Source organism: Pongo abelii, chromosome 20 (genome assembly GCF_028885655.2).
Source record: "Pongo abelii isolate AG06213 chromosome 20, NHGRI_mPonAbe1-v2.0_pri, whole genome shotgun sequence".
Lineage (NCBI taxonomy): Eukaryota > Metazoa > Chordata > Mammalia > Primates > Hominidae > Pongo > Pongo abelii.
This window is the reverse complement of record NC_072005.2, coordinates 1,001,649-1,021,945: the sequence shown is the minus strand read 5'-3', so window position 1 is coordinate 1,021,945 and position 20,297 is coordinate 1,001,649. Positions and strand designations below refer to the sequence as shown.

Genomic DNA, 20,297 nt, shown 5'->3' with positions numbered 1-20,297 from the left:
TCTGGGAAGGGCTGGAATGTCAGGAGGTGTGGCCAGAGAGGACCCCCAGGGCTGGGTCAAGCCAGGCCTCTATCACCAGCCAGCCCAAGGTACCCTGCGGAGTCCTGTGTCCTCCCAGGCGGGCTGGTGATCTCCCTGCAGCAGGCCACACAGATGTGAGACTCCAGGAAGGGGAGCGGGTGGGTGTGGAAGAGTGGGAGTCCCCGACTCTTGTGGCTGGGGAGAGCTGAGGGTCGCGTCTCCCGCCCAGGCCACGAAGCAGGCAGAGCAGGCCCTTGCCCCACACCCTAAGGGACTTCCGGCCTTGGGTACCAGGAAGTGGCTGGGCTCCTCCCTCCCACATCCTGGCTGCTTCCTGCCGACCCCAGCAGCCAGGGAAGGAGCGTGGGAAATTCTCAGGGCCCTGACCCCTGCCCCACCCCCTCCTCGGGGCCTTGGGACCCGGGTCTGGCCCTCTGACTCCCTGAGCTGACATCCCACCCCAGGAACCCTCCCAACCAAGGCCAAATCCCCCCACTAGGTGAGCAGGCGGGAGTCAGTGTGTGTTTCATTTTCTGTTTATTACTTGAAATCACGGTGCTCGTGTAGGTTTTTTTTTTTTTTTTTTCAATTTTATGTTTTCATACATGAAACTCACGCCAGGTGCCGGGACCCCCACAGCCCGACCCCCCGAGGGCGGGTAATGCTTTCTTGGGCAGCCCTTACCGGGCAGAGGGTGGCGAGCCGGTTCCTGCCTGGAGGTTCCACCCTCAACCCGCGGAGGCACAGACGTTATTTAAAAATCGTTAAAAAACAAAACAGAACACACATTTAAATAGGTATCCAAGACAGTTCTTCAAAAAACAAACCCGCCCCTTTTTCTCCTCTTTTTTTTTTTCTATTTTTTTTTCTTTTTTTGGAAAAACGAAAACAAAACAAAACCCAAAATCCTTGAGCGCTACCCTCTGGGACCCCTCCCCGCCCACCCTCCCACAGAAAAATGTACAGAGCTACGGTTATAACACGTGATGCTCACATCTGAAACCATTAACTTTCAACACGTAAAGAGGGGGAGCTGAGGACCTGGGGTTCACCTACGAGAACAAATGGAGGGGGACTGGCGGGGCCAGGACAAGACCAACAGGCGGGGTGAGGAAGGGTCCAGACATCTCCATTATCATTAAAAAATAGTGAGTGGGGAAAAAAATCCAAAAACTACCCCATTGAAATGGCCCCAGTAGGGGATTTGTCCCTCCCCTCTGGAGACAGACACCCCTTGGGCAGGGGCACTGAGGGGCGGGGGGTCCAAATTAGACCAGCAGCGGACCCCGCCACGGGGGTTAATGCTACACGGAGTTGTTGCCCCCTGCCCAGAGGATTCACAGCTCAGCACCCCCTCCCATCCTGGCTGCAGGAGGGGCCCCCAGACAGTCCCAAATCCACATCCCTCAGGTTGGGCCGGGAAGGAGGCTCGGAGGGGGGAACTCCCCAGCACCCAGCCATTCTCTCCCCTTTTTCAAGAGTTCCCCAACCACTATTGGCTCAGTCAGAAAATTAATAGTCTATAAATACCCCAAACTCAGGCAGGAGGTCAGAAAACACGGGGGTGGGGGCGGAGGAAACAGCACAGTCCGCCGGCTGGGGCGGGGCGGCGGGCAGGCTGGGGGGGGGGGTAGTTCCCCTCTCCCTTCCCAGCAGGAAAGGGTGCCACGCCCCTGCACCCAAACCCCGTGTGGACCCCAGCCCCAGCCTCTCTGCTAAAACGGCTTTGCTCTCCTTGTTAAAGAAATGAAGGAAAATGCAAAAAGAGACCAAGAAAAGAGGATAGGAGTGGAAGAGAAACAGTCCCCTCGCTGGCTTCTGTGTGACCTGTTGGCTTGCTGTAGCCCAGTGGGCGCTGCTGGCCTGGGGTGGAGACCCCGAAGTCTGCACTGGGGGGTGGGATGGGTTCTGCGCGCTGCGGCCCCCTCATCTGTAAAGTGCATAATGACACATCGACATTTTTGACTTAAAACCTGAATAGGGTCGGGGGGGGGAAAGGAGGCGGTGGAAGGGATGGGGCGGGTTTCTCCGTCTCCTTCACTCTCCGCCATCCAGAGAGACTGCTACATTTTGGAGCTGGGGAAGGTTGGCAGGGAGGACCGACCCGGCGCAGAGGTGAAAGGAGACAGAGGAGGAGGAGGAGGAGGAAGTGAAGGAGGAAGAGGAGGGCAGGAGTGAAGGGTGAAGGAGGTAGGAAGCAAAGCCCATGAGGAGTCCAGGAAACCACGGTCAGAACGTTTTAAAAAAAGAAAATAATAATAAAAAAGAAGAAAAGAAAAAAAGGCTTCTGGCTGGGGGGAGTGGCCGCCTGCCCTCCAGGGCTGGGCCACGTTCTCTCCGGGGCTCTCGGAGTCCCCGCCGCCCTGGGCTGGGGTGCGAGGGGCGAGGGTGGCCGATCCGAAGATCCTAAGCCACCACGAACTCTGACTTGATGTCAGGGTTGACTTCTGGCTTCCACACGGAGTCCTCGAAGTCGAGGCCCAGGCCGGAGGCCTCGCTGGGGCTGCCGCCGCCTCCGCTGCTACTGCTGTCGCTGCGGCCGGCCTTGCGGCTGGGTGACCAGTGGTACGGACCCCGCGCGTCCCGCCGGGCCTTTCTACGGAGCCGTTTCTGCTGCAGGAGCAGCTGCAGCCGTTCCACCTTGCAGCGCGTGGCACGGTTTTCTGTCTGCCGAAGCCGGTCCCCTGCAAAGGAGGTAGTGGCCTGTGACTCCCAAAGCCTCCACCTGCTGAACAGAGGACCACCCCAGACCCCAGCAAATGCCCCTGAGGTCAGACACAGTTCTGCCCTCCCTGGAGGGAGGTCAGCAAAGGAAATGATCGAGGACGTCCACCATGCCGGGCACAGTGGCTCACGCCTGTAATCCCAGCACTTTGGGAGGCCGAGGCAGGAGAATCGCTTGAGCTCAGGAGTTCGAGACAGGCCTGGGCAACCTCAGGAGTTCGAGACAGGCCTGGGCCACAGAGCGAGACCCCTCCCCTACAAAAATTACAAAATTAGCTGGGCATGGTGGTGTTTGCCTGGAGTCCCAGCTATGCAGCTGGCATCTAATTCTCCAGCTCAACCATGAGCTGGGGAGGTCAGGACTGTCCTGCTTCATTCTTCCTGGAGTCCTACATGGAGGGCGCTTGGCCGCTTCTGTGATCCAAGGGGAGATACTTGGGGGTTGTACCTTGGTTTTTTTTTTTTTTGAGACGGAGTCTCGCTCTGTCGCCCAGGTTGGAGTGCAATGGCGAGATCTCGGCTCACTGCAAGCTCCGCCTCCGGGTTCACGTCATTCTCCTATCTCAGCCTCCCGAGTAGCTGGGACTACAGGCGCCCACCACCACGCCTGGCTAATTTTTTGTATTTAGTAGAGACAGGGTTTCACCATGTTAGCCAAGATGGTCTCAATCTCCTGACCTCATGATCCGCCCACCTCGGCCTCCCAAAGTGCTGGAATTACAAGCGTGAGCCACCGCGCCCGGCTGGTTTCCCACTTTTAAACTGAGCTGGGAGGAGCCCCCGCGATGGGTGCGGAGTCCCAGGGCAGTACAGTGGCCATCTTCCGGTGAGACTCTGGAGGGAGTAACCCGCCGTTTGGGAGTAGCTGGGGCCAGGTTGGGGGGCGGGTTGTGTTCCTTGCTTTTCCAAGTCACTGAAATGATTAGGGGTGGGCTCTGGCCCCCCCTCGGCCTGCCAGGCCTGACTTGGCCATTCACAGAGGCTCCAAATGCCATCTGGAGATGATGCCCTGGGGTGGGGGCCAGGAGGAAGTGGGCCTGGGGCCCCCCGGGAGCACACAAGGACACTTTGTGCCCGGATACACATGCTGCCTTCTCTCCGGGCTGGAGCAGAGCAGTGGCCACGGCAGCTGCCATCCCCCCCGGCCCCTGGGCAGGTCAGCTGCTCCTGTGCCCACCAGCTCACACAGAGGAGCCTTGAAAAGCCTGGGCGGGCGGGGAAGGCAGGACCCCCAAGGGCGGCCACTCACCCGGGGGCTTGCACATGCGGATCTGGCTCTGGCCCTGCAGCAGGGAGGCTGGGGGGGCGGCCGCGAGCTTCTCGCAGGAGGTAGTTCTGGCGGCCAGGTCGGGGGCCGGCGAGGCCGGGGAGCACTGGGCGTGGCAGCGGAGCTGGGCCAGCGAAGGGGGCATGCCCTGGTAGTGCCGGGTGGCGCTCAGGAGGTCGTTCAGGATCTGCAGGATGGTGCCGATGTCACGCCGCGGCCGCCCGCTGCTGTCTTGGCAGTTGGGGTGTAGCGTGCCTGCGGGCAGAGGTGGCCGTGAGTCCCCAGCACGTGCACAGTCCCGCATGTCCAGGGCGGGTGTCTACGGGTGTGGGCTCATGAGCTCAGACAGCGGGGTGGACATGTGGGCTGATGTGCACGAGGGACCACAGGGCGGGAGCGGGACACGTCCCCAGTATGCAGGTGCCTGGTGACCCGCAGCCTCCCAGGCAGGGCCAGGCGTGTGTGTGGGGGATTCCTGGGGGACATGTGAAGTGACCAGACGGACACAGCCTGTGTGTGCCCAGAATATGTGGAGTCACCTGTAGGTGGATGTGGGCACCAAATGCACAGGGTCACGGGACACACGTGACCTCACACGGGTGCTGTACCACCTACCAGAGAAGGTCCCTGAGAAGACCCCCGGGGCATGATTCACAAAGCTCTCGATGACGGCGCCGGGTTTTCGGGAGCGGGGGGCAGGGCTGGCCCCTGGGGTAGACGCGGTGCTTGCACCAGGACCGGCACTGCTGCTGGCCGTGGGGGAGCAGTCCATCTGCTGTCCGGAGAAACGGGCACGTGAGCACAGGGTCCAGGGTCAGGGGATCACCACCAACCCAGGGTCTAGAGATAGCCCACCAATCTAGGATCCGGGGATCACCACCAACCCAGGGACCAGAGATCACCCACCAGCCCAGGTCAGGAGATGACCTGTCAACACAGGGTTTAGAGAGAAACTAGCACGGGGTCACGAGGTCACAACCAACCCAGGACACAGAGATGACCCGTGAGTCAAAGGTCAGGAGATGACTATCAACTCAGGATCTAGAGATATCCCACCAATCTAGGTTGGGGGATCACCCATCAGCCCGAGGTCACAGGACAGCCCTTAATACAAGGGACTCACCTGGGACTAAGAGCCCTTGTTCTCCCCAAGCCCTCCCCAGGACGGCCCACCCTTTGGATTCCAACCAAGGGTCACCCTTCCCTTCCCGAGGCTCACCTCCGGGCAGGTGGTGGAGGCTGCGTGGGACCGGAAGGAGCCGGCTGTGATGGGCGAGGGAGATGCAGGGGACGGGCTGGTGGGCACTGGGGGGACTCGGGCGGCACTGGACACCGGCCGGCAGGGCGAGGACACGGGGGAGGCTATGCTGGGGTCCCCCCGCGCAGCAGCGGCGGCGGCGGCCGCGGCGGCCAGCACATGGCGGTGTTGCAGTGGAGCGTGCTGGGCCGCAAGCTGCAGCTGCACGAACATCATGTGATCGCCCACACGCAAGGCCAGTGTCAGTGGCGAGCGGCCCGACAGGAAGTCACTGACCTGCAGGGAGAGCTGTCCGTCATCTGGGAGCCCCAGCTTGCGGCGCCCCCAGCCCAGCCCGGCCCAGTCCCCCCGCGCTGTGACCTGGGGCCTCTCGCCGCCCCTCTCTGGGCTCTGGGGTCCCTGTCGGTGCCACGGACGCTTAAATAAAATGAATCTGTATTTCCGGAAGCCTCCTCCGCCAGCCCGGCCCGGCCCGGGCGCCGCTGGGGGCTGTGGGGACAGAGGCGGGTCAGACGGGGGCCTGCCCCTCCCTGGCCAACTCGGTCGGTCTTGCAAAGGGAAACTGAGGCCAGAGGGGGTGGGGCCCAGCTGGCAGTCACTGACCTCAAACAACCTTCACTTTGCCTTTCCCCCACCCTCATGGGCCCCTAGATCCTCTTTGCCTGTGGATACGGGAGGGGCTCCATCTCAGGCCCCCTCCCAGCTAAGTCACCAGGGCCCGCAAGTGGGTGGAATTCCTGGACGAATTCTTCTGTCCTAACCTTTGCTTTCTCAAGATAAATATTTATCTGTCCTGGGCGGGGCGGAGACCGAGGGGGCTGTGGCAAGGCTGCAGGAAGGGGCCCCGACCGCCCTGGGGCTGGAGTCCCAGAAGGCACAACCTGCTCCAAGCACAGAAACCCTCAATCTGCCCCCTTTCAGGGTGGGTGTGCGTTGGATATGACCCTGTTCTCGCCAAGCCCCCTGCTCTGGGTCCAGGCCAGAGCCCTGCTCTCCCCAGGGGCTGGGATGGGGGGGCGGGGCGGAGGTTTCTGAGAAGTGACATAGGCTGGGATGACTCAGAACCGACCGCCTCCCAGCTCTCCCTCCCGGGCTCTCCTCTCCACTGGCAGTGGCTGGCGTAACCTTCTCTGCTTGGGGCCCACGGGGAGGGAGGCAGGGAGGAGGGTAGGGTGAAGCCCCCACCCTGCGGCCCAGCCTGCCCAGCCCCCCGCCCCCCTGCCCCAAGACAGCCTTTGCAGGAAGGGCCCGGGGTGGCTTCCCGAGAGCAGCTGGAGTCCCCACCACCACCCGCCCTGCAACTTCCTCCCTGGGGAGGGCTAATGGGCGGGCATGACTCGGTGCCAGGCAGGGAAGCAACCCTGGGGAGCCCAGTGTCTCCGCCCAGCCCCCCCCACCCCAGCCCCCCCAACTCAGCTCCTTCCTGACGCAGGCGCCCAGGGAGGAGGGTGTGAAGCCAACACACCCTGGGCTCCCTGCCAACCGCAGCCCCCCAGCAGTGGGGAGCTCTGCTCACACTCGCCCCAGGAAATCACCTGCAGCCCCCACCCTGGCTCGGGACCCCGGCTCTGCCCCCACGCCACTGCTGCTGCTGCTGTGGCCACCCCTATGAGCAGACCACCCAGCTCCCGGCCCCCGCCCTGCCCCCGCAATGCAGGGAAAGGGCAGGACTCTACATGCCGCTGGGAAAAAGGAAGGGGGCGCGGGCCTCGGGGCCAGGGAGGCCCGGGAAGCTGGCCACCCCTTGCTGGGGCGGGTGGCAGCCTGCGTCCCCCACCCTGGCAGCGGGCGGATTGCTGAGGCCTGTGTCACCCTCCTGGGAGGTGGCCAGGGCCCTTGTCTGAGGAAGGCTTGGCCGCAGCCAAGAAAATGAGGAAAGAAGGAGGAAAAAAAAAAAAGTCCGCAGCAAAACCGGGAACCGGGTGAGGGCCAGCCCCAGCCTCCCTCCTGGCCGCTTACTAAATATTTTCCTAACATCCTGTCTAGGCCTTGCTGGCCCCAGGGCTGGGCGCCCCCGCCCCCTCCCCTTTCGGGGTAGAGAACAAAGGCCAGAGAGAGGAGGGGGGGTGACGAGATCCCCACCCTCTCACGATGGGGTCAAGGAAGGCGGAAGGAGTGTCACCCAGGCCGCCGCCCCCAGCCCCCAACAGAAATGTAAAAAAGGAGAAACTCGCTCTGGGGAAGCCACAGCGGCCTGGGAGGGGGGGGGGCTCCTCGGTGGGGGCGGAGGGGGCTGGGGATGCAGGCCGGGGTGTGAGCGGGGATGAGGCTCCATGGGCCAAGGTCACTCTGCAGGCAGTGTTGTGAAAGCCAGGTCCCCTTCCCCCAGGGCAGCCACCGTGGGAGAGAAAGCCCTCCGGGTCAGGTGGTGAATCTTGGGGGAGAAGAGGTGGGGAAGCCAGGCCAGGCTGGCACCCAAGCGGGGTGGCGCGTCGCCTCCCCTCCCCCAGCCTCCTGGGAGCACAGACAACCCCAGGCCCCGTCGGTGGCCGAGGCACCCTGCCCCCGGGACTACCCTGTTAGGAAGGGGCTGGCGAGGTCTTACCTGCGTCTCCGTGAGACTCTCGAGGGCTTGCATCACAGACTGTTCCGGCCTTGAGGCCTGAGACTACAAAGAGAGGCAGGAGAGGGGCCTGAGTGTGGGCTCGGAATCGTGGGCTGGAACATGGTGTGGGGAAGGCCCTGCTGGCTGGCGGGGTGGGGGCCCCAGGTGGTGTGTGTGCGGACAGGTGCCGAGGGAGGGGCTACTGCCTGTGTGCGGGGGCCTCGGGGTACACGCAGCCCCATGGCCATTTACCATGAGGCCCGCTTCCACGGTGGGTACCAAGGTCAGCTTGCTGCCATCACCCACGCCGAACTCCTGCAGCTTCCCCGAACTGAGCCGGCTGGGGGGAGGAAGGAAGAGCATGAGACTCCGCGGAGACGACACAGGGACGCGGAAGCAGAGGCCGCGGGGGAGGACTGTGCTTGTGTGGGGAGAGACGGATAAGTTCCCACCCCCACCCCTTCCCGGCTTCCAGATCCAGGGCCCCAAGCGCGTGCAGAGAGGTCTCCGTCTGGTGCTGGGAGCCCCATCCTAGCGATTCGGACCCCTTCCCTCCAGTGGAACCCCCGCCCTGGACTCTGGCACCCCCTCTGCACCCCAGCCAGGCACTTTCTCCTCGTCTGGGCCCCAGTGTGCTCTATGCCACCTTCCCCGGCGCCGCCAGGGCAGCCCCTACCTCCAATTCCCTAATTCTAGTCCTGGCTCCTCTTTGTGGGCACCACGGGCTTCGGCCCGAGGAGAGGCCCTGGTGATTGCACCGGGCCGGGCTCCCCCTCCTCCTCCCTCCCCGGCGCAGGCGGCCGCCGCCGCGCAGACAAAGGAGACCCTCCCCCTCCGCCCCTCCCCCGATGGGCCCCTCCGCTGGGATGGACACTGCGTGTCCCCGGAGGCCCGCGGGGGGAGGGCTCCGGGCCTGCAGGCGATTTAAATACCAGGGGGGAGGGGAGGCTGCGGGGAGCGCTCGGAGGCGAGAACAAAGGGGGGAGAGAGACGCAAGTGGGGGGAGACAGCCAGACGCAGAGGAGGCCGCCGAGCAGATGCGGAAGCCGGCGCGGACGCAGGCGGGAGGGGGCGGCGGCGGCGGCCCACACACCCGCACCCGGGACCCCCGCAACGCCCTGGGATTCCTGTCGGCCCCCAAGGGGGGCCGCCGAAGCTCGGCCCGGGACGCCCTCGCAGCCGCCTTTGTGCGGCGACCCCGGGCGGGGGAGGGGGCCGAGGCAGGCGAGGCCGAGCAGAGGGCGCCCGAGAGCGCGCGGCGCGCCCCCGCCCCCCGTCTGGCCGCCCCCTGCCTTCCCCGCGCGGCGCGCTCTTTGTTCCCGCCCGGGGGCCGGGGCCCGAGGGGGCGGCCGGCCGGGGGCGCGCGGTACCTACGTGTCTTTGTGGAGAAGCGCCAGGCGCTCCTTGGGCACTTTGAGGCGCTGGGACAACCGCTTGCGCAGCCCCTCCACCGTCTCGTCGGGCGGCACGGCCAGGTCGTAGCGGGTGCCCGTGGTGCTGTGGATGGCCAGGCTCATGGGCGCCGCCTCGGCCGCCGGGCCCAGCTCGCAGGCGCCGCCGGGGGCACCGCGCCGGCAGCTCCGGGCGCCGCCGGGCTGCGGCTCCATCCCCGGAGCGCGCTGGGGGGCTGGGGGCGGCGGGCGCCGCCAATCCTCGCCGCGCCTCCGGGACAGGGGCGAGGGGCTCCCCGGATGCCGGGTCCTCCGGGCACTCGGGGGCGCGGAGCAGCGCGCGTCCTCCTCGAGAAAGTCCCGGCCGCGGAATGCGAGACCGAAATCCAAAATCCGACTGGCGCTCCGAGGTCGCTCCGGCCCCTGGGGGAGCCTTCCGGGGGTGGGGACGGCACTTGCTTCTCCTTTAAAGGGCGGCGGGCGCGACCGGGGCGCGGCGCGGGGAAGGGTCCTGGGGAGGGGGCGCCGCTCGGCCGGTGGCGCTGGGTGCCGTCTGCCGCCCGGGTCGCGCTTCCTCGCGCGTCCCCTCCCTTAGCAACAGCCGCCGCCGCCGCTCGGAGGATCTGGGGGTGAAAGTAACAAGAAAAAAAAGTTATAATGTATCAACGTTCCAGGGGGCGGGGCCGCCGCCCCCTCCCATTCACTACTTACTCCGCCGGCCCCGCACCGGCCAATCGCCGCGCGCCGAGCGCCCAGTCGGCCGCGAGCCCGGGCCTATGAGAGCCGCCGCGGCACCGCCCCACGTGGCAGTCGGACCCGCCCCCAGCGCCCAGGCGACCAAGGGGAGCACGGCGGGGGCGGGGCTGGCGCCTCTCCTCGCCCGCCCCCGCCCCGCCCGCGCCCGCAGCCATTCATAAGCGCCCGGAGCTCGCAACAAAGGGCGGGCGCGCCCCGGGGGGCGCGGGACCCCGGCCTCGAGACCCGTCTCGTACCCCTTGCCATCCCCGGGGAGCGGCCCGGGAGCGGGAGGGGGCGCGGGCCATTGTTCCCGACGCAGGGAGGGACAGGAAGTCGTGGGGCCACCCCGCCGCGTCCGTCCGGGAAGAGCCGCGAGCGGAAGCGAGAGCGCGAAGTCCGCGCCTCGTGGCCGGGATCCCGGGGCGGGCGGGCGGGCGACGGTGAGGCTAGGGCCGCGGCCCCGGGGAGGGCGTGGTGCGTGGGGGCGGAGTTGTGGCCGGGGCGGGGCGCCCGCACCTTGGTGACGTGGCCGGGTGGCTGCTGCCGGGGGCCCCGCGCGCCCACCCGCCGGCTCCGGGCAGAACTCGTTTCCCCGAGGCGCGCCCGCTCGAGCCGTGACGTGACGCGGCGTCCCCGGCTGCGCCCGCGCGCGCTCGGGGATGCGGTGAGTCAGCAGCTCGGGCGCGCCCTCTGTCGGGCCCGCCTGGGAGCGCCGCCCGGAGTCCCGGGCAGGGGGCGCCGCGCTGCCCCTAGCAGGGGAGGAAGACTACGGGGCTGCGCGCGGGGGAGGAACCCCGATCGGGGACGAAAGACTCTAGTCGGGAGACTGGGACCGTGTGGCTGGGAAACGGAGGGCGGAACGGCAACCAGTTCAAGGTCACCCGCGGTGAAGGGGGAGTGCCCCGGGGGGCGGGGCGGGGGCTGAGGTCCGGCTAGGGCGGCGCTGGCTGCGCGGAGCCCCTCCCATCCCGCACCCCGGGGGGGCTTCCCAGGACCGGAGGCTCCCCGATCCCTCCTGTCCCAAGAACAAAGAAAAGTGCGGGCATCCTGAGCCATCTAGAGTGGGGACCCTTCCTCGGCCCGCAGGTTCCCCCCCACACACTCACCGGGCGCGGCCGGTTCTACGCTCCAAGCGCTGCGAGTACCTTCGTCCGGGGCCGAATGCGCGCTGGCCGGGCCGGTCTGGGCCAAGCGGGCGTCCCCCAGCCTTTATCCGCGCCGCCTTCCCTCGGGGTGGAGTTAGGGCGGGCAGGGGGGCGGGGGACCGGGCGGGCGGTGACGCAGACTGGCCCCCGCCCCTGCCTGCCGGCCCGGGCCCTGGGGCGCCTTGACGGCTAGGCCACCCGGTACCCAGGCTTGGCGCAGTTCATGGAGGGACTCCCCTTGAATGCCCCGAGCCAAGGGTCTCCGCCTGCCTCGCCGCGGGCTGGGATGCAACCCGAATCGTCACCGGGACAGGGTTGCGTGGTGTACAGCGCGACTCGCTGCCCCGCACCCTTCCTGCCGCCCCAGGCCCGGTGCTTCCGCCTGGGGGCGCCCGCGTGGGGGGTACGGGAAGAGGGGCCTGAGTCAGCGGCCGTCGTCCAGGAAAACAGGCTGGAGTCACCTGCCGTAGAGTGGGGGTGCCCTGGCCAGCCCCGGCCTCCTGCATCTGTCAATGGTGACCTCAGAGAGCATTTATGGAGCGATTAGCCAGTGCCAGGCCTGCCTTGTGCCCAGCCAGTCACCAGCCGGCTATGCTGTGACCCCGGGAGGTAACTGGCCTCTCCAAGCCTCAGTTTCTCCAGGGTGGGTGGGAGTGTGGTGAGGGGAGGCAGCAGGATCACTCTGGGGCCATCTCCCCCCATTAATGCAGGATACGCACTGGTTCCCAGCCTTTAGGGTGGGCATTACCCCATTTTACAGACGAAGAAACTGAGGCCACAGCCAATGAGACACGAATGTGGTGTGCATCTTACCCTTCCCCGTCGGCCTTTTAAGGATGGCCCTGGTTGAGGTGGGCCCTGTCCTGCCCCTCTATCCAGTGAAGGGGACCCCATCCCTACTGGAGCACCTCCTGTCCACTTATCTGGCTCCTCCCTTTATCTGGCCTGACCACCTCCACCCCCACCCTGGCCATAGGCGCCCCTCCCAGGGCTGCGCTCCTCCCCAGGTCTCCTTCCGGCTGCCACCCATGCTCCCGGCAGCTGTGGCCCCCACCTTGACAGGCACACCCAGCCCCGAAGGGTCAGGGCTAGGCCAGAGAGGGAGAGGCTGGGATAACCCTTGGAAGGGGGTCACGGGGGCTGCGGTTTGAGGAATGACTAGGAGTTTGTCACATAAAAAAGATGATGCGGCTGGGCGCAGTGGCTCACGCCTGTAATCCCAGCACTTTGGGAGGCCGAGGCGGGTGGATCACAAGGTCAAGAGATTGAGACCAGCCTGGCCAACATGGTGAAACCCTGTCTCTACTAAAAATACAAAAATTAGCTGGGCATGGTGGCACGTCTCTGTAGTCCCAGCTACTCAGGAGGCTGAGGCAGGAGAATCGCTTGAATCCAGGAGGCAGAGGTTGCAATAAACCCAGATCATGCCACTGCACTCCAGCCTGAGCGACAAAATGAGATTCTGTCTGTCTCAAAAAAAAAAAAAAAAACGCCGGGCGCGGTGGCTCATGCCTGTAATCTTAGCACTTTGGGAGGCCAAGGCGGGCAGATTACAAGGTCAGGAGTTCGAGACCAGCCTGACCAACATGGTGAAACCCTATCTCTACTAAAAATACAAAAATTAGCCAGGCGTGGTGGTGTGCGCCTGTAATCTCAGCTACTTGGAAGGCTGAGGCGGGAGCATTGCTTGAACCTGGGAGGTGGAGGTTGTGATGAGCTGAGATTGTGCCATTGCACTCCAGCCTGGGCAATAAGAGCGAACCTCCGTCTCAAAAAAAAAAAAAAGACGATGGTCCAGGAAGTGGGAGTGGCTTGAGCAGTTCTTGGAGCTTAGTGAACTGGACCCAGTTGGAGGGAGGAGGGACAGAGTCGATGAATGGGGCCTGGACGACGGGCTGGGGCCCCAGGTGGGACCTACAGGGCCAGGCTCATTCTGCTTCCAGTGAGAACAAAGGTGGCGGAGGGAGCTGTGGGCTGGTGCCAAATGAGCAGCCCGGGCAGGACATTGGGGTCCCCTGTGAGTGGCCAGCAGCCCCCACCTCCCTCCCTGCCTCTTGCCTCTCATGTGTGGCTCTGCCACCTGGACACCATCACCTCGGTCTGATCAGGAGTGGAATGGGAGACAGGTTGTGGGAGAGCCCTGGACACCGTCACCTCAGTCTGGTCGGGAGTCGAATAGACACGGTCACCTCAGTCTCGTCGGGAGTGGAATGGACACCGTCATCTCAGTCTGGTCGGGAGTGGAATGGGACACGGGTTGTGGGGACATGCTGGGCTTCACAGGGGCCACTGTGTGGCCCATTGGGGACCAGATGTCCAGAGCCAGTCTAAATGAATAAACGTCCTAAAACGCTTCCCCACCATTTCCCATACTTGGCGTCCCCATAGTTGAGTGGGTTGTTCCTGGGTGTGATGGGGACAAACCTTGTGCTCTGTTCTGCCCCACTGAGCCCGGGGCTGCCCTCACAGAAGGGCCTTGACCGCCTGGTTCCCGGCCCCACCCTGGCTGCCTCCTGCTCCAGGACACATCCAGCCAGCACGGGCTGTTCCCTCCTGGTGTCAGGTGTCTCGGGTGTCCTGAGGCCTGGCTCCAAGGTTCACACCCTCCCTGGTGGTGGGGGCAGGGGGGTCCCCGGAGTGAGCAGCTCCTCCCACTGGGCCCCTGCTAAGTCCCAGCTGTGCCCTTGGTCTTATTTATAGGGTCCTGGTGGCCTGGCAGGAACTTGAAGACCTGGGGCTGGAGCTGGTGGCGGGGGCCGGGGGGAGGGTGGGGCCTGAGCAGAGGCTGCTCCTGTGACCTGGTGGCTGGCACAACCTTCCCTGGGCTGCAGATTCCTGGATAAGTGGGGGCCTGGTCACTCGTGCCCCGAGGCCCAAGCAGAGGGGGAGCCAGGCAGGGGACCCTGGGCTGTTCCAGAATACCTGATCTGCTGACCGGCGGCCTCAGAGTCACAAGGCCCCCAACGGCACCTCGCCTCAAGTGCAGCTGTGGCCAAGTCACCCGCATGGGGCCATGACGTGCGAGTGAGCTGCCCGTCCGTGCTGACAGGCCCGGGGTGGCCTCTCTGTCACCATCCCAGCTCCAGTGACACAAGCAGGCCCACCCTCCCCACTCACCCCCCTGGAATTCCTTGCCTACCCCACTCCACAGGCCCTGTCCCAAGGAGGGGAGGAGGTCAGGAGACCCAAGCCCCCGCCGTCCACACACCACCTGGAGCCAGTGTTGCCCGCCCCCAGGGTTACAGAAAGGAGAAGAGGCAGGCCCAGCGGGGCAGTGCCAGGGAGCCGCCCCCTCCTGGGCCCAGCCCACTCCATCTGGGGCCAACCCAGAAGCCTAGGTGCCCACGGAGATACCAAAAACACTGCAGATTTGGCACCCAGCCAGGCAGGGCCACCCACAGGACCGGCTGGCACAGGGCGGGGCCAGTGTGGGAGCAGGTGGGGCCCGCCTCTTCCCAGAGGCTGGTGAGCGGGGCCAAGGGCCAGCAGGGCTCAGGGTCAAGGCCCGGAGACCCGGAACTCTGCAGAGGCGCCAGGAGAGGCGGGGACACCCCTCCCTGACTGACGTCCCCATCACTGGTGACCTTCACCCTCCCCACCCTTGTAGGGTGAAGGTCAGCAGCCTGCCCGCCTGGCTGCACCCCACCCACCCCCTCGAACCTGCTTCCTACGGACCTCCAGGTGCCCTAAGGGACATTTAGTCCAGGGGAGCTCAAAGGCCCTATTTGCAGGGGACACAGTGGACGTGAGCAGAGACCCAGGACGCTCCCGGCTTCACTGGGCTAGGTGGAGTAACAAGAACCGAGCACACAGTCAGGCTTCCCGGTCTTTAATGGGGCAGGGGCTGGGGGCAGTTCATCCAGAGGTGGCTCCGAAGCTGAGGTCAACCTTGGCGGCTGGCTCTGCAGGGCAGAGGGGATGGTATGTGGCCCGTCAGGCTGGGGGGATCTTGAGAGGCGGAAGGAGAGCCCCATGGGTGGCAGCCACAGCTCAAAGCTGAGGAGGAGCTTCCCTGTCCCAGTTCTCAGGGCTTTCAACACAGGCAGGGCCTGGAGCCCAGGCAGAAGCCTGCACTGCCCTCTGGTGGCCTCCTTGGCAGGCACGGCTTCCCCAGCTGGCTGGGACCCCACGAGCTGGCTGGGCCCACCTGGCACCCCTGCGCAGCCCCTAGCCGGGCCTCGGGACACCGGGTACGCACCGCCTACTCCAGGGCCTTCACCAGGGCCTCGTTGGCCTCGATTCGGATCTGGATCTCTGCTCGCGTGGCCTCGTCAGCCGTCCCCAACAGCTCCGCCTGGGCCTTCTCCAAGTTCGCCTTGGCTGCCTGCAAGGGGTTGAAGGGCGGTGAGGGGCCAGCAGGGACCCCAGCCCGGCTCCTGGTCCCCCAGCGCTCCCTCCCCCGCAGCCTGGACAGCTCCCACCTGCTGAGCCTCAGGTCCCCTCTGACACTCACCCCCAGGTCCAACATGTCCAGCGTCACGGCCTCTTCGGCCAACAACTGCACTGAAGAGTCGGCGTTCACTGCGATGGAACCGCTGCTCACTGGGGGAATGGGGCGGTGGGAAGGCGTGAGACCCCAAAGGGCCGGACAGCCTCAGGGACTCCCCTGGTCAAGTCCAGAGCCCCCTGTGAACCAGGAGCTCCACAAACATCCAAGTCTGTGTCCTGAGTGTGCGAACAGACCCACAGGACTGGCCCTGGGCCCAACATGGCGGGCAACTGCGGCCCCAAGAAAGGACTAGAAGCTGGAGGGACCCCCAAAAGCACTGCCTGGGGACAGAGGCCCTCCCTCTGACCCACCACCCATGGGCTGAGCTGGGGTCAGGGCCAAAGGCAAGCTGAGTTCAAATCTGGTCACCACTGGAAACCAGTGAGGCTTAGAACTGCTTTTTTCCTGCACAAATGATCTTCCTTCCCTAATCTGATCAGCCCTCCCAACATGGTTTTTTGAGGGGTTTTTTTGGCACAGGGTCTTACTCTTGTTGCCCAGGCTGAAGTGCAGTGGCATGATCTTGGCTCACTGCAGCCTTGACTTCCCCGGCTGAAGCGGTCCTCTTGCTTCAGCCTCCCAAGTAGCTGGGACTACAGGTGTGCACCACTACAACCAGCTAATTTTCTGTAGTATGGGATTTCACTATGTTGCCCAGGCTGGTCTCAAACTCCTGGGCTCAAGAGACCCTCCCACCCCGGCCTTCCAAAATGCTAGGATTACAGATGTGAGCCACCGCACCCAGCCTCGCTTGGTTAGTTTCTTTTTATTTTTTGTAGAGACAGGGTCTCACTATGTTGCCAAGGCTAGTCTCAAACTCCTGGGCTTAAGCGATTCTCCCACTTCAGTCTCCCAAAGTGCTGAGATTACAGGCATGAGCCACTGGGCCTGGGTGGTTTTACATCTCTTGCTTCCACCATCATACGTTGGTTGGTCCAGAGCCAATCATAAACCGGCTGAGAGCAGGGTCCCCTCTGGTTCGCTTTCATCACCGCCCAGCCCAGGCTCCTCAGTGGACAAACCTGCTAAAACTGTATTTTTCTTTTTTGAGATGGAGTTTCACTCTTGTTGCCCAGACTGGAGTGCAGTGGCGCGATCTCCTCAGCCTCCTGAGTAGCTGGGACTACAGACGCCCGCCACCACGCCTGGCTAATTTTTTGTATTTTTAGTAGAGACGGGGTTTCACCATGTTAGCCAGGATGGTCTCGATCTCCTGACCTCGTGATGCCCCCGCCTCGGCCTCCCAAAGTGCTGGGATTACAGGCGGGAGCCACCGCGCCCGGCCAGTTTTCTGTATTTTTGGAAGAGACGGGGTTACATCATGTTGGCCAGGCTGGTCTCTGAACTCCTGACCTCAGGTGATCCACCTGCCTCGGCCTCCCAAAGTGCGGGATTACAGGCGTGAGCCACCGTGCCCGGCCTAAAACTATTTTTTCTCGCAGCCTCAACTGAGACGGAGACTGACCTGGGATGTGGAGCCCCAGCCTGGCCTGGCCCTGCAGCCCTCCACCGGACTCACCAAAGTATTTGGAGGTGGTGCCGTCCTCTGCATGCACCACCACCAGCCCCGGCCGCAGGACCTGCAGCGTGGGCACGTGGGCCGCCAGGATGCCGAAGGCTCCGGTCAGCGTGGGCACGTCCACCTGCCGGACGTTGGCACCGTTGAAGAACACCTGCAGACAACAGCGTGGGGAATGATGGCGGGGCAGGCCGGCCCCGCGCCCACCGGGGACTCGGCCTGTCCTGCTAAAAAATGGGTCAGGGCAGGACCTGGCGCTGATGTGAGGCACTGAGACAACCCAGCGCAGGGATCCGAGGTTGCAGCTTTGGTCCTCAACAGTTGCGCCTCATTCTACTGATCCGCGAAATGGGAATGCAGCGATCCGGCGACACCCAGGCTTTGGCCAGGGAGATCGGGGAGGACACCCAGGAGACGCTTATCTCGGGGAGGTGCCCGAGACGAGGGCAGCGCAGGGCTCGGGCAGCAGAGGCAGGGCCGGGGGTCCAGGGCTGAGTGGCCTCGGCTTCCGGGGCGCACGGGTCCGGGGGCCCGGAAGCGGGGGTCGCGCCCTGGGGGTGGGGACCCTGGACTCCGGGGGCGGCGGTCACGGAGGGTCTCGACCCGCAGCGCCCGAACCTGCGTGGGAGAGGCGAAGGTGAAGGACATCTGGTTGGGGCCAGAGGCGGCAGCCGGGGCGGCGGCGGCCTCGGCATAGGCACGGGCGTGGCGGACGAGGCGGCCAAGTCCCGGGCGGCGGAGCAGCGCGGCGGGCAGCATGGCAGCGGCGGGAAGCAGGAAGCGGGTAGCTGGCGGACAGCGGACTCCGGCGCGGCGCGGGCGGCCTGGAGGGCGAGGAGGACGACGCGCACGGACGTCTGGGAGGAGGAGTCCCGGCGAGAGCGCAAGCGCGAACTACGACTCCCGGCAGGGCGCACGCGACGTTGACGACGCAACGCCCCGTCGTGAGGTATTCTGGGGGTTGCAGTTTTGTTCCGGCCCGGACTGCGGCAGAACCGGGGGGCGGGTCAGATAAGGGCGATGAAATGGTCCTGGGAGGTGGAGGAAGTAAAACGAGCTTCAGTGAAATTCAAGATTCGGCTGCGTGGTGGCTCACGCCTGTAATACCAGCGCTTTGGGAGGCTGAGGCCAGAGGAACACTTGAGGCCAGGAGCTGGAAACCAACCTGGGCAACAGTGCAGATCGTCCCCACCCCCGACCCGTTTGCACAAAAAAAAAGAAAGATTTTTGGGGCGCTCATTGGATGCAGGGCCCTGGATAGACATCAAGAAAACATCAAGTTTCCTGCTCTGGGCCAGGTGTGGTGGCTCCAACCTGTAATCCCAGCAACTTGAGAGGCCGAGGCAGGAGAATCACTTGACCCCAGGAGATCGAGACGAGCCTGGGCAACAGAGGGAGACCCCGTCTCTACAAATAATCAAAATTAGCCGGGCGTGGTGATGCACGCCTGTGGTCCCAGCTACTGGGGAGGCTGAGGCGGGAGCATCGCTTGGGCCTAAGGAAGTTGAGGCTGCAGTGAGCTATGATTGCACCACTGCACTCTAGCCTGGGCAACAGAGTGAGAATCCCGCTCTGGGGCCGGGGTTGTTTAGCAGACATTTGAGATCATTAAGCAGATCAGGCCGGGCGCGGTGGCTCACGCCTGTAATCCCAGCACTTTATCCGATCCGGAGGGTGAGGCAGGCGGATCACCTGAGGTCAGGAGTTTGAAACCAGCCTGGTCAACATGGCGAAACCTCGTCTCTACTAAATATACAAAAATTAGCCGAGCATGGTGGTGGGCGCCTGTAATCCCAGCTACTCGGGAGGCTGAGGCAGGAGAATAGCTCGAACCCGGGGGGCGGAGGTTGCAGTGAGCCGAGATCGCGCCACTGCACTCCAGCCTGGGAGATTGAGCAAGACTCTGTCTCAAAAAAAAAATAATAATAATTTAAAAATAAGCAGGTCGTAGTGGTAGGTGTCGGCAAATGCCAAAAATAAATAATAGTAAAATCCGAGAAAGAGTGCAGGACGGGACAGGGTGGAAGGCTGCAGGTGCAGCTGTTCTAGGAAACGGCGACCACGGCGAGGGTCACAGCGCGGGCGACGCGCGAGGGCTCGCTGGGGACCCCGGACCCCGGACCCCGGCGCGCTGCTCCCCGACGCCGGCAGAGGGCGCTCCGCGCCCGGAGATGCGCTCGCCGCCCCCCACCTCCTGCCTGGCCCTCGCCCCCGTGCACCTCTGACGCAGGAGCGCGTGCGCGGGCGGCTCGGGGCTCCGCTGCCGTCAGCCAGCGGCCCGCGCAGCCTCGCTCGCGGCTATGACGTCACTGCCCCGCCCCCGCGCTCACGCAGGTCTGCGGCACCCGGCCGGGCGCCCAGCCCCGCTCCTTAGGATCCGGGAAAATGCGGAATCGGGGATGGTGGGGGTTGGGGCTCGGGCTCCCCGGAAAGGGCCTTGATCCTGGCGCGGTGGGCTGGACCCCAGGGGTGCAGGGAGCAGGGGAGGGCCTGGGGCTGCGGCTTTACAAGGCTGCAGCCAGGGAGATCCAATGCCTCCTGCTGTGGGCGAATCCGACACCATCCATGGCTCCCTACACCCGGAGGCTGCACCCTCGCCCCCTGCCCGTGTTCAGGCCAGTGCAATGGCGGCCGCCACTGTCCCCTGGAACCCAGGCATCTGAAGAAGGCCCTGCTGGTCCGACTCAGGATGAAGGCGTGGGCCTGGCTCCTCCCCCCGGGGCCAGCGCTGTGACTGTCACTTGGAGCCTGGTCATTCTGGCCCTGGCTCGGGGGGTGCAGAGGAGGAGGCCTGCTCACTTTTCTAGGCGTGACCTGTGCACCACATCCTCTCCTGGCTCTCAGGACCGCATATCCTGCTGCCACTCCAGGAAACTGGGAGGCCTAATAGACTCAATCTCACTCGTGGAACCACTTCCCTCCAGTCCCCACTCCAGGGTCGCCCACGGGTGAGGGCGCCATTACTCCAGCCCCAAACCTGGGGTTCCTCTGGAATTCCGCCCTGTCCTGGCCTGTGCACCCAGCATGGCCACCGCGGCTACCATCTCTTGCCTAGCAGGCCCCAGCCTCCCCCCGTTTAGTACAGATACCTTTTCTTCACACAGCCATAGGGAGTCTTTATTAAAAATCGGAAACCTGGCGGGGTGTGGGGGCTCACACCTGTAGTCCCAACACTTTAGGAGACTGAGACAGAAGGATCT

General features: G+C 64.4%; 2 protein-coding genes across 8 annotated transcripts; both read right to left on the bottom strand.

Moving 5' to 3' along the window:
* Positions 1-541: 541 nt before the first annotated feature.
* On the bottom strand, positions 542-11,180 carry MIDN (midnolin). Of its 6 annotated transcripts, none has more exons than XM_024236992.3 (9): positions 11,051-11,180; positions 9,190-9,829; positions 8,068-8,155; positions 7,816-7,878; positions 5,631-5,759; positions 5,232-5,546; positions 4,628-4,784; positions 3,995-4,267; positions 542-2,705 (listed from the first exon to the last, which is right to left on the bottom strand). In XM_024236992.3, the coding sequence occupies exons 2-9, from the start codon at positions 9,420-9,422 to the stop codon at positions 2,428-2,430; spliced, it is 1,536 nt and encodes a 511-aa protein (XP_024092760.1). In that variant the 5' UTR covers positions 9,423-9,829; positions 11,051-11,180; the 3' UTR covers positions 542-2,427. The 6 variants fall into 6 exon arrangements, with proteins under 6 accessions (XP_024092760.1, XP_024092759.1, XP_063575889.1 ...); XM_024236991.3 differs by having other exon boundaries at positions 4,628-4,787; positions 11,051-11,179; XM_063719819.1 differs by lacking the exon at positions 11,051-11,180 and adding an exon at positions 9,918-10,076 and having other exon boundaries at positions 4,628-4,787.
* Positions 11,181-14,902: 3,722 nt separating this feature from the next.
* Positions 14,903-18,123, bottom strand: ATP5F1D (ATP synthase F1 subunit delta). Of its 2 annotated transcripts, XM_002828371.6 has the most exons (5): positions 17,716-18,123; positions 17,098-17,251; positions 15,543-15,631; positions 15,288-15,413; positions 14,903-14,991 (listed from the first exon to the last, which is right to left on the bottom strand). In XM_002828371.6, the coding sequence occupies exons 1-4, from the start codon at positions 17,854-17,856 to the stop codon at positions 15,291-15,293; spliced, it is 507 nt and encodes a 168-aa protein (XP_002828417.2). In that variant the 5' UTR covers positions 17,857-18,123; the 3' UTR covers positions 14,903-14,991; positions 15,288-15,290. The 2 variants fall into 2 exon arrangements, with proteins under 2 accessions (XP_002828417.2, XP_063575893.1); XM_063719823.1 differs by having other exon boundaries at positions 14,903-15,413; positions 17,716-18,033.
* Positions 18,124-20,297: the final 2,174 nt, after the last annotated feature.

Coding starts and splice junctions, on each gene's coding strand:
- MIDN (XM_024236991.3), bottom strand. CDS start 9,422: ATGGAGCCGCAGCCCGGCGGCGCCCGGAGCTGCCGGCGCGGTGCCCCC. Junction 8,156..9,189: donor GCGCTTCTCCACAAAGACAC/GTAGGTACCGCG, acceptor TCCTCCCCCCAG/CCGGCTCAGTTCGGGGAAGC. Junction 4,268..4,627: donor CTTCTCAGGGACCTTCTCTG/GTAGGTGGTACA, acceptor CTCTGCCCGCAG/GCACGCTACACCCCAACTGC.
- ATP5F1D (XM_002828371.6), bottom strand. CDS start 17,856: ATGCTGCCCGCCGCGCTGCTCCGCCGCCCGGGACTTGGCCGCCTCGTC. Junction 17,252..17,715: donor CCTTCGCCTCTCCCACGCAG/GTTCGGGCGCTG, acceptor TGTTGTCTGCAG/GTGTTCTTCAACGGTGCCAA. Junction 15,414..15,542: donor TGGACATGTTGGACCTGGGG/GTGAGTGTCAGA, acceptor AACCCCTTGCAG/GCAGCCAAGGCGAACTTGGA.